We start from the raw sequence: 16436 nt of genomic DNA, 5'->3' as shown, positions 1-16436 counted from the left end.
AGTGCAATTTGGAGGAGCGAAATCTAGCTAGAGTGGAGCGGATTTCTACTAAGTGTTGAAGATCAAAGAGGGTGGAGTCCATTCTTTTTGAAGCTAGAGGAGGCGTAATTCATCCAAGGGAGAATTTTGATTTAAATTTTGCCTAGCAAAATCTATTTTTGCATTATTTCTTAGAGTTTAATACTCAAGGGGAGGTATGGCGAAATCATCTTGACACCCTTGTTGAAGATTTGATTTTTGGACATTTGTTTTGAAAAATCTAAGTATCGCATGGTTAATTAGGAAATGATAACTCAAGATTTATCATGAAGTTTCCTAATTAAAATCTTAAATCTTCCTTTTGAATCCTAATTTCTACACTTCAAGATATATTACTAATTGTGAAATGTTGTGTAGGTGTCAAGATGGCGACTCCAAAGGCAGGAGCATCTACAAGTCGGCAGGTTCTCATCAAAGACGATCAAGCAAGGATAAGGGCGACCTCCTCCAGTCTAGGATCGACAAGGACGGCCTTCTTCGGTCAAGTATCATCAGGAATGACTTCTCCAATCTAGCATTCCAAGGCGAGGTATGTCATCATCCTGCACATCAAAGACAAGAGAAGTTAGAGCAAGGGTTCGTTGAAGGAGCAGATAGTTCTAGAAGAGTTAATTAAAGCTAGCTTCTCAGCATCACCAAATTGGATATCTACCAAGTTACAAGTGTCAGATGAGGTGGCATCCTAGTCATCACTCCTCCAGTCGGATAGGTCCACCTCAGCGTGTCCAGATTCAATGTACCTAACTCATGGGAGGTGGCACAAACTTCGATGTAACTACCCCAACTATCTATTGGTCGAATTTTTCGGAGACGTCATGTGTCCTAAAGATGTAATTTTATCATTGGTCAAGCATTAAATGTTATGTAATGGTTGTAACAAACCCTAATTAGGGTTTTCATTATTGAATCTTGGCCATTGATCTCAAATTGATCTTAGCCATCGAATTGTATTAAGGGCACTATATAAGCCTCGACTCTTCATTTTGTAAAGGCAGTTGGAACCAGTTAGAAGGAAGGGAGTGAATAGTTAGAATAGTGAATTAGTCAGTTGATAGAATAGCAATTAGAGTAGAGTAGAGAGAGAAGGCAAAGATTGTTGCCAAGATGTTGTTGTAAAAGACTTGTAAAACTTCATTGAAGAAATGGTGAAATTTATGGGCCGATTCGACAATTTGCATGGTCTTTATACTTCTCATATTTGATTTCATGTTATTAGATGAGTGGAAGAAATGTGCTTGATTGATGGTGAAATTCGTATATCCATACTACTAGCAGTTTGTTGATTGCAGACTTGCCTTGTGTAGTCAACTGGAATCATTCAGCTTAAGCTGAACTTCAATTGTCGCTTCTTCATTGATATGCATCAGCCTGATGGTGTCTATGCCTGTAGTGATGATTTGAACATCATAAAGCTTTCCTTCGAAGATCACACTAACCTTGTGGAGATGGTCCTGTGATGTCAAAACAAGACTTAGTTAGAATTTCATCAAAGATCCTTCATTGCTCCTACATTCTTAGTATCAGAATTAGATCCTTTCCTCACCCTCATCTTTTTTTCCTTTTTTCAAATCAAAGCTAGTAAAAACCTGTGTCCCAACAATATTCAAAGCAAATCAGATGTTCAGTCATCAAGTGTAAGTCCCCTTGTGATTCCAGCAAAATCACATTATACCACAAAGAGCTTATCCACACGTAGAGATCCTACAACAAAGAACCTTGAAGTCACCTTGATTGATCCTTTTTCGCGATATCTTCAGCATTCAGAGGCTTTACTCAAGAGAGGATAAGGTACCCTTGGGTATTTTATTCTATGTTTGATAGTGTACAAAATACATGTCAACAGGTAGGTACATCGAAGTTTGTGCCACTTTTGAGGAGTCAGGGACATTGAATTTGGACACGTTGAGGTGGACCAATCTGACTGGAGGAGTGATGACTGGGATGCCACTTTGTCTGACACTTGCAACTTGGTAGATATTCAATTTGATGATGCTGAGAAGCTAACTTTAGTTAACTCTTCTGAAACTGTCTGCATCTTGAACGAACCCTTGCTTTATCTTCCTTTGTCTTTGATGTGCAGGATGGATGATGTACCTTGGATTGGAAGATGTCGTCCTTGTTGATGCTGGACCGAAAAGGTCGTCCCTATTGATGCTGGACTGGAAAAGGTCGTCCTTGTCTTGGCTTGATCTTCTTTCATCTGCAAAACAAATCAAAAGATGATTAAGGACACATAATAAATTCGTTTCAACATAATATTTCACACCTTAAATCATCAACAAAAGATATTAAAATGAAGTTAGTTCAAGACTCTTTCCAGGGATAGGCCCTATAAGAATTTCGCCCTGGACCCTCTGGAAGGGTTAGGAGCGAATTTTGCACTTTTGGACAAATTGCATCATGTCTTTATTCCAAAATACCTTCCAAGGCAAGCATACACTAGTCTTTTCTCCACCAAGGCTTGGGAATCCATTTCTTGATGGTCATTGTGAGCAATTTAGGTGATACACTGGGAATTTCGCTCTGGACCCTTTGGAAGGGTCAGGAGCGAAATCCAAGCTTTAGGTCTCAATTCCTCATTTCCTTCACTTCAATTCATCTTGCAGGGCAAAGTAACATCATTTCATCCTCAACTACGCCTTAGGACTCCTAGTCTTGACTTGACACAAGGAGGAAATAGGCAGATGAAGAATTTTGCTCTGGACCCTTTGGAAGGGTCAGGAGCGAAATTCACCATTTAGCTCAAAATTCACACTTTTGAAGGTCAAACATCTTTCCAAGGCATTCCAAATAGCTTTTCTCACCCTAGTCTAGGCCTGACTTAGCACAAAATTTGGAGGATAAGATGGTTTTAGGGTTTTTCGCTCTGGACCCTTTGGAAGGGTCAGGAGCGAATTTTTTGCTTGTAGCTCACTTCTCCATCATTTCAACTTCAAATCACTTCACAAGGCAAGGAAACACTTCTCTTCTCTCATCCAACTCTAGTTTGACTTAATTTTGCAAGGAGAAAAAGGTGATTGAAGAATTTTCACCCTGGACCCTTTGGGAGGGTCAGGAGCGAATTTCTTCCTTTAGACAAAAATCATCATTTCTGGAGACAACAATCAACTCAAGGGCAATCTCAAGGGCATCTTTCACCTTGGCCTAGGCATGGTTTAGCATAAATTTGAAAGGAATATGTAAATTTTAGGATTTTCGCTCTGGACCCTTTGGAAGGGTCAGGAGCGAAAATCTTATTTTAGGCTTATTTCCTCATCTTTTCAAATCCAATCCACCTCCAAGACCAAGGACACATCGCCTCACTCCTATCTAGGCCCTAAAAACCAAAAACTTGACTTGGTTTGCAAGGAAAAAAGGGTGATCCTAGGAATTTCGCTCTGGACCCTTTGGAAGGGTCAGGAGCGAAATTCTCATTTTGGCTTCAAAATTTGCATTCTTGGTGACTAAAATCCACTCTAAGGCAATCCAAATGACTTCTCTCACCCTTGTCCAGGTTTGACTTTGCTCAAATTTTGGAAGAAAAGATGGTTTTTAAGATTTTCGCTCTGGACCCTTTGGAAGGGTCAGGAGCGAAAATCACTTTTTAGGCTTATTCCTCTATCATTTAAAGTTGCATTCACCTCAAAAGGCTAGAAAACACTTCTTCTCTTACGTCCAACCCAAGTTTGACTTGATTTTGTAAGGGAAAATAGGTGTTTGAAGAATTTTCGCCCTAGACCCTTTGGAAGGGTCAGGGGCGATTTTCATCATTTGGCTCAATTCTTTCAAACTTGATAATTATTGACCATTCAAGGACATGCCTAAAGACACCTCTAATCTTGACCCACACTTGACTTGGCATAAATTTGAGGGAAAAGATATTCTAGCATGTTCGTCGATCATTTCATCTTGAATTCACCTCACAAGGCAAGGAAACACCTCTCTTCTCTCATCCAACCCAAGTTTGACTTGATTTTGCAAGGAGAAAAGGTGATTTTAAGATTTTTGCTCTGGATTATTTTATGGAATATAACATTTAAGTATAAGAAAGAAGAAAGATATTCTTATACTTTAAGTTATATTCCATATATACTTCCAGGATGTTTGAGAGTGGTTTCGGACCTCCAGGAGTTATATTGCAAAATCTAGTTTTTGGAGGATTCTTCAGTTTTCCAGACTTAGTCAAATTTCAGGATCAGGACATTCCAGACTTAGCCAAATTTCAGGACATTTAAAGATCAGGATGACATTCCAGACTTTATCACTCACCAACTTGACCTAGCTCGGACCTTCAAGAATGATACTCACTCACCAAGCAAGACACAATTAGTAACAAGAGCAAAACCAGGCCCTAAGGAAGACTCTCAAAGAAACCCTAATTCTGGGGCCCTGTGGACTCACCCTGGCTCAAGCAAAGCTTGCAATCCAACGATCCCCTCGACAACACTCAAAAAGCAAAGGCTAACAGACAAAACTCTAAAACCTAGAAAGCAAAACCCCACAAAGCGAAAAAAGTAGGGGTCCCCATTTGCAATGGGGCGATGTGTGAATACGTCACAACAGGAAGGCAAGTAGCTAGGAAGCCATTCTAGTAGAGACACCCCAAGTGGGCTGGGAGACGAATGATGGTGGTCATTTCGTGCACCTGGGCTGGATGGAATGGCTTGAAGCACCTTGTATGATCTCCCAATTGGTACTCCATGATGACAATGAGTTGTTTGGGTAGAACCTTAAAGGAATCTCCTATGTACATTCTGAATATTATAGTGATTAGAATTTGTGACATTGTTGGAGTATATGTTTATTTATCTTTTGATGACTAACTTGATTGTGGGCTCTAATCAAGGTATTAAGTTGACAATCTATTTTTCTCAGCATCATCCATATTTCTTAAGGGAATTTTAGGGCAAAACTATAGGGAACATTACATATATCTATGCATATATGTATGTATGTATTTGTGTGCGAATACACACACTCTCTCTCTCTCTCACACACACACATATATACAGATGTATATATATACGTATGTACATATGTACATATATACATATGTATGTGTGTGTGTACATATGTATGTATGTAACATATATACGTACATATATATTTATGTATGTACATATATGTATACAATGCATATACATATATTTATAAAAAAAAGTCAATAGGATTTGTCGTGGGTTCTTAGAAATATGGTTGGGTGAATGCACATCGAATGATGGGGTTCACCTAAGTTCATCTGGGATGAACCAATGTGGTGCAAATGGTTTTTGGATATGTTGCTGCTTGCATTGGACCAATATTCAACCTTGGAGTGGATTGTACCTAGATCTGGAGATCTATAGGGAAGAACTGGTGGCATAGGAACTTTTGCTTAGATTTTGACAAATAAATTTTCTAAAATAAAATCCAATATGATTTTAATAGAGTTTATGAAGCTAAAAACTGTATGACTTTGCTGCTAAGCATCTTCCACTCATATGGTCATCATGGCTCATGCTTGTACATTTTAATTGTTAATGTCAATCATGAGTCTTCCAGGTTAAAAAAATGGGAACAATCATCATATATTAGACAATGCTTTTATGCTTTTATTCAGTATTGCCTTATTCCTATAACCCTATCCGTGTTATTGTTCATGGATGTATGGTTAATTATAGATATTTTGGCAAGATTGTCAAATTTGCACTATATTTAGTGTAGTTGGGAAAAACAGGATATGTAAAATTATGTGATGATGAGTAACAAACCAAGTAATGCTTTGGATTTTAGTTTTAAAACAGTGTTCAATGAGGATGCATCCTTTCCAAAAATCTTGTGTTTCTAGGAAAGGGACGTCTTTGAGATGTTGAGACTTGGGGGGGACATCCCCTCACCACCTCGCCATCAGTGCCGTTGTCGGGATGTCTCCAAGATGTTTGGGGGACTCTGAGGAGCCCCTCGACTGTCTTGAGGATGCCTAGGCATCTCTTACAACTAGATGGCCAGAAAGCAATTTTTTTTATTATTGTGCCCAAGGCCGAACCTTAATGGCCTATGGGTCCCATCCAAATCCCACAAACTCTATAAAACACCCTCCCATCCTCATTTCAACTCACAAAAACAAATCAACAAGAAGCTGATAGTGTGAGCATAGTTAGAGTTACAAGTGCAAGGTGAAAGAGTGACAATGAAGAGAGAGATGATTGAGGAAAAGCAAGAAGAGGAGTGATGCCAAGTTGCAAGTATTTTGGAGGAGCTTGATCATGTGGAGTCTAGCAGTTTTAGTGAGGAGGAGTTTGGGGATGATTAGAGGCCTCACTTCATTCCATTTTGTCATTTTGAACATTTGTCATTGTAATCATCATTATGATATCTTGACTCTAGATAATGATATAAATTTCAAATTTGACATTTTCATTGTTTAATGTTAAGTTGTTTTTGATTAAGGATCAAACAGGTTCTGAGGGGACCCAAAATCCCTTGCAACAAGTTTTGAAGGGATCTGAAACCCTCGGATTTAGCACAAATCCGGAACCCAAAGAGGAAAGCTGTTATAGGATACAACATAGACAACCAACAGCCCACCAACGACCTAGCATCAAAATGAAATCATTGAAGAACTAGCTGAAAACATAGAAAGGCCGAAGCCAATCACCTGAAAACTTAGATAATCATGGCCATAGGGGTTTTCCAAGCCCCCTTAACCAGGGTAATGGGTTTTAACAAGGCTCCCATAACCTTAAGCTTGAGTTTGAACAACACTGAGAAAATAATACCCTCCACTCTCTCCACCTCAATAGGAGAAAAAGGAAAGAAATCAGCAAAATGACCAGTCTCAGTTCCCAAACAGCCAAAAGTCAGCACATCATCAGCTTCCCAACAGCATTTCCCAGCATCAACCGCAACATCCACCTTCACCTCAATAGAAGATAGGGCCACCTCTATAAGAAGGACTAGAGAAATCAAAAGATGCTAAGGTAGAGGCCAAAAAATAAGGGGGAAGCCAACCAAGGGGCCAAAAGATATAGAAACATTCATTACAGCCCACAAAGAAGGTACTCCAAACAGCACCCAGGGGACCAATCCACTCAACCATCCTGTCGAAGAGAGCAGAAAGCAGGAAAGGGTGAAGACATGAAAGAGGCAAGAACGAACAACACCCTTCAGGAACAGATCAATAGGTTTGAGAGCAAGACCAAGATTTCCTACCTCCCGAATCTCCACCACATAAGTGGCCTCCGGTATAGCAATAAGAGCACTGCTCACATAAAGGGCATCAACAGCCCTAGAACCCCCAAACACATCTTCTCCAGCCAACCTTGCCTCCACCTCGGAATAAAACAGGATCACCTCCAAAGGAAGACCAAAAGAAGAAATCTTGACATTTACCTTGTGGCTGCCCGAAAAGATAAACTCCATGACCCTCTCATCGAGCAAGACCACAACCCATATGAAAAAAAGACATACACTGCTCTCAGAAGGGCCCAAGAGATCAAAACAAACAACCCCCTTCAGAGCAGAAGCCACAAAGGTCTCTGAAAAAGAAAGACAAAGGGGATAACCAACATCAAAAGCCCAAAAAACAACTGGGCAAAAGAATGGGTTACCATCCCTCGCGAAGCAAGACAGCCCCCAAAACCTCAAAGAATACAGATTGTTTACTCCTTATGGTGAGTTGTTCAAGATCACGGAATAAAGAGGAAGTACACACAGAACATATAACCAGCAACTTCAATTATATTCAGAACATAAATTAACAGTCACAACAATATGGCAGAAGGATGTTTCCTTTATTGCATTCCAAAAACTAGTACATCAACATTATTGCCGGGGTTCCCTTACATGGCAATATATACTACCGGGCGGTTGGCCAAAGTACCAACTGTTGTAACTGACACGGGAACCTACACGGCCGACTCCACACATAACAAAAATAACATAAACTATAACTTAAGAGTTTTTATTCCTAAGTGCCGCCTAACACAGATTCCCATCCAAAAAATAGGGCCCCAAAAGAGCAGCCAAGGAAGTCACAGCCAAGGGCCAAAACCCATTTGGGTCAACAGCATCTCCCAAACCATTGTCAGAGGCAGCGGAAGAAACCACATACGCAGCCCACCAGCTCCACTTACACCATTCCAAAAGGGAAGGAATTTATCTTGTCGAATGATAAGGTCTCCGCTGAAGGAGAGCCACCAGAAGCAGTGCATGATGAAGAAAGAACAGCCACCCAAAACGCAGGAAGTGAAAGAGAGCCCCCGCCAGAGACGTCACGAACTGTGCAGAGAAAGGGCACATCACAGTCTGCACAGCCCTCAAACCCATCGGGATCTCCGGCATCCCCATTGCCTTCATCTTCCCCCAGAGCCCTAGTCATAGACGCCCCCAACCAAACGCTCCAACCGCAGAAGGTACATGTCGCAGGATGCAGCCCTGCATCCAAGCGCTGACAGGGGAAGGCATTCCCACCATCATCGTCATCATCTGCTTCATCTTCTCCGCCATCGAAATCCCCTGAAACCCTCACTCCCACCTTGCCTCCCGCCCTCATTTCAAATAGCTTCGAGAAATTATTTTCGGAATCCCCGGTTCAATGTTAAGTTGTTAATGTTCATTTCAAGTTTTAGTAAGTTCTAAGTTTTACTAGTTTGCCAAAGTTTCATTTGTAATTCTTATACTTCTACACCTTTTTTATACAATACTCTTCCTTAGTTGCCTGTGCAGTCCTCAGTTTTAGTATATTCTCTGGGAGTATGAGTATTTAATGAAATTGAGCAAACTTTCTTTGCTATGTGGAGTAGTGTTAGTGTGCTGACTCTGGCATGCTTTCAGCCACTGTGTTTAGTATTTAAGTGTCTGTCTGTTAGAAAATCATGGTTGAGAGATATTTTTTTCAAGGTATCATTAGCACATTCCATTTAAAATGGTTCATGTTTATCACACCAATCATGCTTACATGGTTGCTTGGTTGTAAGAAGTCACATTTATCACTTGACCAATTCTTTGTGCATTTTCATACTTATCTGACTCATCTATGTTTGGGTCTTTGGTTGTAATCTGAAATTATGTTTTTAGGATTGGAATACAGCATTAATTGTTATTGTGTATGTCAGCATCAAGCATCAACGAATGAAAATCTTGATTGCATTGAATATGGCTTTTAGACTTATGTCTTTACTTTCTGGGATGTAGTTTATGCACTCTGGAAGGTGCCAACACTCCTACCCTCATTTGTGCTCAAAGGTGGGGAAGTTTCACGCTATATTATTGGTGGAGCAGACTTGATGTTTCCTGGTATTGGTATCCCTCCAGAGGGATTGCCTTCTTTCTCAGTTGGGGAGGCCTGGTCAGTTAAAGTTCCAGGAAATGCTTATCCTATTGCTGTAAGTGTTATTAAGTTTCCATTCTGTTTTCTATTGCATTTGCATTATTCTTATTATTATTTTTAATATAAGTCACTCTTTTCATGCCGTGTCAAAATATCTACTCAAATGTGTTATCTGGATTCTGCAGTGCTATAGGATGGCTTATTTATTGTGGTTCTGAAATAATATAATTACAATTGTAGGTAGGAGCTACTTACATGAGTAGTGCAGAAGCATCCAAAGCTGGGTTACGTGGGAAAGCTTTGCGCATCACACACTATTATCGAGATACTTTATGGTGAGGAGATAGAAATGAGTCCTCTAAGATGATGCAGTATAGAAGGTCTAATTTTGTGCACACTTGCCTTGTCTCAAACTAGGGAAGCATTGGTTTGAAGACAGAAATGAGTCCTTCTGTAACATGATGCTTTGTTCTAATTCTGTAAAGTCCAGATTTGTGGAATTTGTCCTTCCTCTAACTAGGAAATCATTGGTTCCAGGGAGTCTGCAGAAGGCCGATACATACCCAATGAAGGATTCCTAGAAGATATAGTTGTAGAAGATCCTGCACATTTTGCAGCTTCTCAGACAACAGAGACACCTGAATCTAAGGCCTTAAATTCTCTAGAACATATACAACAGGGAAGTGGTAATGGTGGTGACGTATATGTGCAGGATGGAGCTGAGCTTGATCCTGATGATGAAACAAAAGTACAGCCGAATGATAAGAATGAGCCTTCAGAACAGGTTGCTAAAGACCTGGAGGAATTAAAGGTGGCTGATAATATTGAAGAAGAAGCAAGTAGCGGCAAAGGTCAGTCAGCTTCAATGACTGTAGAGGAGGTAGATACTCTTTTAGACAAGTGTTTGCTTCAAGCACTGCATACAACTGTGAAAGATAAAGATCTTCCCATGCCTGGAAGCACATTATGGTATGCTTTGGGTTTGAATATTTGAACTTTCCATATTGAATTATAATTACTGATCACTGAAGCTTCTAGATATGACCATGTTTTTCATTTTGGAAATATGCTTCTAAATTTATTTGTAGAATGAACAAATATGATATATTAAATTATAATTTATAAAGAAATTTTATAAAGTAGAGAATGGAGTTTGTTTGAAAGAAGACTTCCATTCTTTTCCACTTTGTAATATTGGAATGAATGCACAAGATTCCAGGTGGTTGAGAAGTCTAGAAATGCGATTTATGAAACTCGCTCCTACATCCTGCAATATCTGGAATTTCTTTATAGCTTTTGAATGAAAACTACCCTGAAATGTGTCACCATGCAATTTTGTTTATTGATATTTATTTGCAAGAACTTATTTGTTAATTTGTCCACAGAAATTTCTGCTTGTTTGGATATTTAGATGGTTATGGAAACAGTAGATCTACAACGAAAATTTTTATTTCAAGAAAATCAATGCATTCACTTTGTTCAAAATTAGGCAGGTACATGTAATACACAACTACTCCTGTGAGTACTAGAAAGCTGGAAAATATTTAAACAAGTTTGTAGCATTTACTTACGAGACTATCTGCATATATTTACAGTTGTATTCTTTACTGTGTTTTTATTTTGGATAATCAAAGGGGATCCATTTATGGGTTACCACACAGAAATCAACAACGTCAAACATGGATAAATTCCCGGTAATCATCACTTACAAGTTACATGATTATTAGCTTTCTCTGGGGAAATTTATATTTTTTAATAAAAAAATATGCATACAGCTAAGCTAGGAAACTTAGAAAAGAGGTTGCCAGTAACTGGTAAGCGCTTTTTCTCTCAACTTCCTGCAATTAATCTTGTAAAACTTTTTGCAATGGACAAGATTTACTCTTTATGATCAGCAAACGTTTACCTTGAAAATATGAAAGAGGAATTCCAGACATATGTATCGTAATGAACATGTACAAAGCAAAGTATGATTTTTTTCCTTATATTCTCCTGAAACATGTTATTCTGAGTCAGGGGACTTATAGACCATAAAAACGGGACACAATTAGGGTTGGTAGATACAGAATCAGAGCTGCACTAAACGTATGATGTGTTGACACCATTGCTAGTGCAAGAGTCAAGTCTATAACAATACCAACAATGCTCTTTTCAAACAGTGTTCTTCGACATATGTGGAACAGAATGATCCTTTGAATGGTATATGGGGTTTTACCAGCAAATCACAATCAGACAACCACGAGAACAAGACTTGATAAGAAAGGATTTTGCAGAGGGCAAGTCCCAACATACTAAATCCATGCATTGTTAGAACAAATATTATGAAATTGATGAAAAAAGCTATTAGTTACATTAAGTTCAATAGCTACGTACATAAGTAATGATGAATCTAAACTGAGAAGGACATCAGCTTTGGAGGCCAATTTCTCATTGATTTAATATTAGTTATGCATATCTTAATACAATTATAAGGATAATCATAACAGCAAGCTTTAAGCAGATATATTAAAACAAATCATGCCTATTGGAAGAATAAGGAAACAATTGAAGATAACATTGATGAGGCACTGTTTGATTGGATACTTTTGTTCTTTCTAGGAAGCTGGTTGCAGCAAAATGATCTGTGCATAAACAATGTCCATCCATGACTAGTTGAGTGAGAGCAATAAAATTTGTGTTCTAAATGCCATCTAGTGTGGCCCAACATATATGTGAAGTGATCCAGCTTAAGTAGTTGTAGGCTTGGTATGATCAGGTTAACAGATAACTAGGAAATCAAAGTTCTTCGGGTTCCTATGTAGTCCTATCTCTAAGGAATCTTCAAAAACTGTCAGTGCTATTGTGCAAAATAGTCATTGGTTATATTTCTTAATGCTTAAAAAAATTGATTCCCTTAATCAAATAAATTTGTCTCTATATTTATCTCGTGAAATAGCTTCTTTTCCTTTTTAGCTTTAGTCAAAGTGAACTTTGTTGTTGATTCCTCCTTGTACTTTTATTCCATGCTTTTGTGGAAGGCTTAATTGCTAGTTTTGTTCTCCAACTGTAAATAAGAAATCTTATGACCTTTTACATCAGTTTCCTGTCAGCGATACCTATTATGTTTGATGGTTCCTGGTCTTTATCTCATTTTGGTATTATATGTGAAGGTCAAACCATATCCTGGCCTGCAGGCCACCAGGAATCACACTAGACATCAAGAAATCATCTCACAAAAAGCTTTCCAAGTGGTTACAGGCAAAATCTTCTCATGGATTGGTATGTACATATTCAAACACATCTGTGTTTGTTTAAATTTTTGTTGGTCATTATGGAGGAGTGTTTCATAGATTGGGATAATTTTCTTGTAATGTGTCTATAAGGGAAGTTTAGGTTCTTTGTAAAAAACTTTTTTGATTTTTAATTTTCTTGCTATGTTATTTAATATGTTTCTTTCTAAGTAGATTTCAGCGAAGGAAGATAAACATCGAAAGGAAGTGATGTTGCTTGCTGTAAATCGTGGAAACCCAGACTATCAAGCATTTAAGCCTGAGAAGAAAAAAGCTGTTCTTACTGAGGCACCTGATACCACTCAAAGTGATGTTGCTCGGTCACAAATGCAACTCGAAGTTATTGAACTTTGGAAATCTACAACCCATGTTAATTCTATCCTGGAAGCCGTTGGAGCAAACCCAAACCAGTTTTATACTGCATTAGAGGCCACTGATATTGTTTTTTCCTATGTTGAGAAGGAAAAATTAGTAAAGCCAGATAACAAGTCTATGATAGTGCTCAATGCTACTTTATGTGATGCTCTTTACAAAGGAACAGTGAAAAAGGGTTCAATGTATCCCACAGAGATCCACAAGAAAGATCTGGGTCCAATGTTTTTGAGCCGCATGCAATCTAACCACCGAGTGACACGAGGAAATGAATCAGTTGTGAGAAAGGGTGGACTCAAAACTATTCAGATAATGACTGAGCGAAGGCAAGGAAATAAAAAGGTTACAAAAGTTTCAGGCATAGAGTCGTTTCTAATTGATGCAGATGCTTTAGCCTCTGAATTGCAAAAAAAGTTTGCTTGCAGCACTTCAGTTGCAGAACTGCCAGGTAAAGTTCATTTGTTATTATATTGTTCTATTTGAATTTTTGGTGATATCTGTTCTGTTCTTTGTGTTCTTGAGATTAAACTCATAGAATTAATAATTGTGATTACATGTATGCATATATCATGAATCGATTTTTGTTTTTACATTTCTGTAAATTGTACTTATTTTTCTCTTGGATTCACTTGTGAACTGGACCTTCTGTGGTTCCCTTTTTTGAGTGTGTGCTACAGCTCTTATTAGTTTTGGGTAAATGCAATTATTCTTAATCTCCACAACCTTCCTTTTAACCTCCTTCTAAACTTAAGCTTCCTTGAGGTTCCTACTTACAGAGCTATTGGAAGCCGTCATCCTCCAGTTTTATCCCATGATCTGCTCATGATCTACTCGTTTATGTTAGTTTGTATAAATCTAACAACTAATTATTTTTGTCTTCTTTTGGAATTTCAGCTTTGGTTAGATGTCTATTTTGAGTGCTATAGAAATAACATGTATCTTTTTATTTTGACATTTCTGATCCACAATTAATGAGGCCTTGACAGAGTGGGATTTTCCTATCATCTTTCTTTTTGATTGAATGATTGTTTTAAAGTTTTAACCACTAATTTAGTGAACTGCAAGCAGTATTGTTGAATCACTTATCTATTGTATTTGATTACACTAACAATATCCAACTATCCACCTTATCAGATTAGTTTATTCTGTTACTGGCATAAGGATGCACAATTCAATTCCTCTAGTAATCTATGAACTTAGAAAATGCACATGATTTCCAAATTTTCTTACAGTTGGTTTATATGTCTAAAATGCCAAACATTTCCAGGTAAAAAGGGACAAAATGAGGTGCTTGTTCAAGGTGGAGTTTTAGAAGACTTAGCAAGACATTTAGTTCAACAATATGGAATTCCCAAGAAATATATAGAAGTTCTTGACAAGACAAAGAAATGAGTTGCTTGTATTGCTATATTGCTCTGCCTGTATTTGTTTACAGAGTTATTATGTAGCCTTGATGCACAGAAGGATGCATATCTGCAGATGTTCAGTACCATAGTTCAGGGGGGTTTCTGAAGATCAATGAGATATCAGAATCAATTTATACAACTGTATTTTCAGTTTGGTATTCTCATATGGTACATTTCATCTTTTCTCAACCATTTGATTATATAAACAAATAAAATGTTTCCTTTCTAAAGAGTGTACATAATTGAAAATAATTTTTTCAAAAGACATAACCGTGTGGGTTGGCTGTTTTTTCTATCAGCGTATGCATGAGGTGGTCAACTATCTATTTAGTGTAAATTTAAAGGAAGGAGCTTAGGAGACAGCTTGGTCTTTGTAGGTGCTGATGGTGATTGGCTTATCACTGCAATGCACTGTTCTACCAATAAAAATAATGCTGGCTTTTTGGATATTACAATTTGCAACAAAATGTTTGCAAATGCCTCCTGCCGTCATTGATTATAACTTTCTTGCAGATGAGAATACTTTCGTAGACCCTGACCACCTTGCATGTTTGTTTGAAGTATTCTCCCTATATTATTAAAATATGATCCTCTGAACTTAAATGCAAGTGGTGTCGGAAACTTGATTATTATGTAATCACTTTTCTTTAAAAAATTTGATGATATCCTATAGTATTTCAAGTAGGAAAATTTTTATGCCGTATTGGGGCTGAAGCAATATCCAGTGCTACGAGTTGCATGATGAAGATTTAAAAGAGAGATTTTGCAACCAACTCAATATTTGTTACTGACCTGATTATCATCAATTACCTATGTTCCACGGTGTTTGAATGAGGCAATATGGCATTTTTGGGAGAGCAGGAGATGGTAGGATTCGTGGAAATGCATTTATGGGATGATAGAGATGATAGGGGATGAAAGGCATTTTTTTTCCGGGGAAGACAATTAAAATATATGAAAAACTTAAATTGTTCTATTTGTAACTAAAACAAACATTTTATATAAAATGTTTAATCTTAAATTGCTATAATTGCATTCATTTGTCCAATTATCTAATTATTAATAAACAAACAACAATAAATAAGCATCAGTGAATAAAATGTAAGAACCGAGATTGGACTAGCACTGGAAAAGGAAAGAAGACAGAATCAGATGAGAATTGTCTGATTTAGCAGTCATAGAAGGTTAAGAAGATGATAGATGGCGTTGGCTTGATAAAATTATTTTGTGGGTTTTAATAATTTCGCCTCAAAAATTATTTGGTGGGTTTTAATATTTTTTTCCTTAAATTTTTTTGAGAGGGTTTTATAATTTTTGTTCATAAAAAATTATTGTAGGTTTTGTGTGATTTTTTGCCTTAAAAATCATTTTGTAAAAGTGTTTTATCGTTTTTTCTCAAAAACGAAGTTTTGTATTTTGATTTGTGTCTCGGATTTTGTGTCTTGGGTTTTTGATCGATTTTTTCCCTAAAAAATCGTGTCTGGTCATCTGTAATTTGCGATGTTAGCATGGGATTTTGGGTTTTGCCTGATTTTTTCATCAAAAAACATGGGTACAGGTGTCCCTGTCTTAGGGTTTTATCGTTTCTTTTTGGAAAAAAATCATGCTTTGTAATCTTTAGTTTTTGGGTTTGGCGATTTTTTCCTCAAAAGTCGTGGCTTCTTGCAGTTTGTTTCGAGGTGTTGTGCTCATCTACAAAAGTTTGTTGAGTGTTTGCAGATTTTTCTTCAAAATAATGGTTTTAGTTTCATCTTCATCTTGGTGTCTTTGGCTAGAGGGAGTGATACCTTTGTTACCCAACATTAGGTTGGACGATTTGTGATGATTTGTGGTGATATCTAGAAGTTTTGTAGATTCTGGGAGGGTCAGTGGCCCAGGCTCTTGTCGTAGAGTGTTTTGAGAAGAAGGGGGCAACCTTCTCTGTTTTTCTCTCGGTTGGTAGAACGATGACCATTAAGGGAGGGAGTTAGAATAATGTATTGTTTCTTTAATGGTCATCTAGTTGTCTAGTTTGCCTAGGTAGTTTCTATTTCTGATTTCAGTTTGTGATTGTTTCTTTTA

The 16436-nt window shown here is 37.7% G+C and overlaps 1 protein-coding gene across 7 annotated transcripts in view; it reads left to right on the top strand.

Annotated features, from left to right (window-relative positions):
• LOC131059727 (uncharacterized) overlaps positions 1–15040 on the top strand; it is a 99547-nt gene extending 84507 nt beyond the window's left edge. For 6 of the 7 annotated variants that reach the window (XM_057992754.2, XM_057992753.2, XM_057992756.2 and 3 more), the window contains 6 exons: positions 9193–9383; positions 9569–9663; positions 9866–10297; positions 12478–12586; positions 12772–13417; positions 14237–15040. In XM_057992754.2, the coding sequence (XP_057848737.1) occupies positions 9193–9383; positions 9569–9663; positions 9866–10297; positions 12478–12586; positions 12772–13417; positions 14237–14361 (1598 nt within the window). In that variant the 3' untranslated portion in view covers positions 14362–15040. The remainder of the gene's footprint in view (positions 1–9192; positions 9384–9568; positions 9664–9865; positions 10298–12477; positions 12587–12771; positions 13418–14236) is intronic. The other variant, XR_009110228.2, reaches the window with a different exon arrangement.
• The last annotated feature ends 1396 nt before the right edge of the window (positions 15041–16436 follow it).

This window comes from Cryptomeria japonica, chromosome 3, assembly GCF_030272615.1.
Source record: "Cryptomeria japonica chromosome 3, Sugi_1.0, whole genome shotgun sequence".
NCBI lineage: Eukaryota > Viridiplantae > Streptophyta > Pinopsida > Cupressales > Cupressaceae > Cryptomeria > Cryptomeria japonica.
This window is presented reverse-complemented; position numbering and strand designations above follow the sequence as displayed.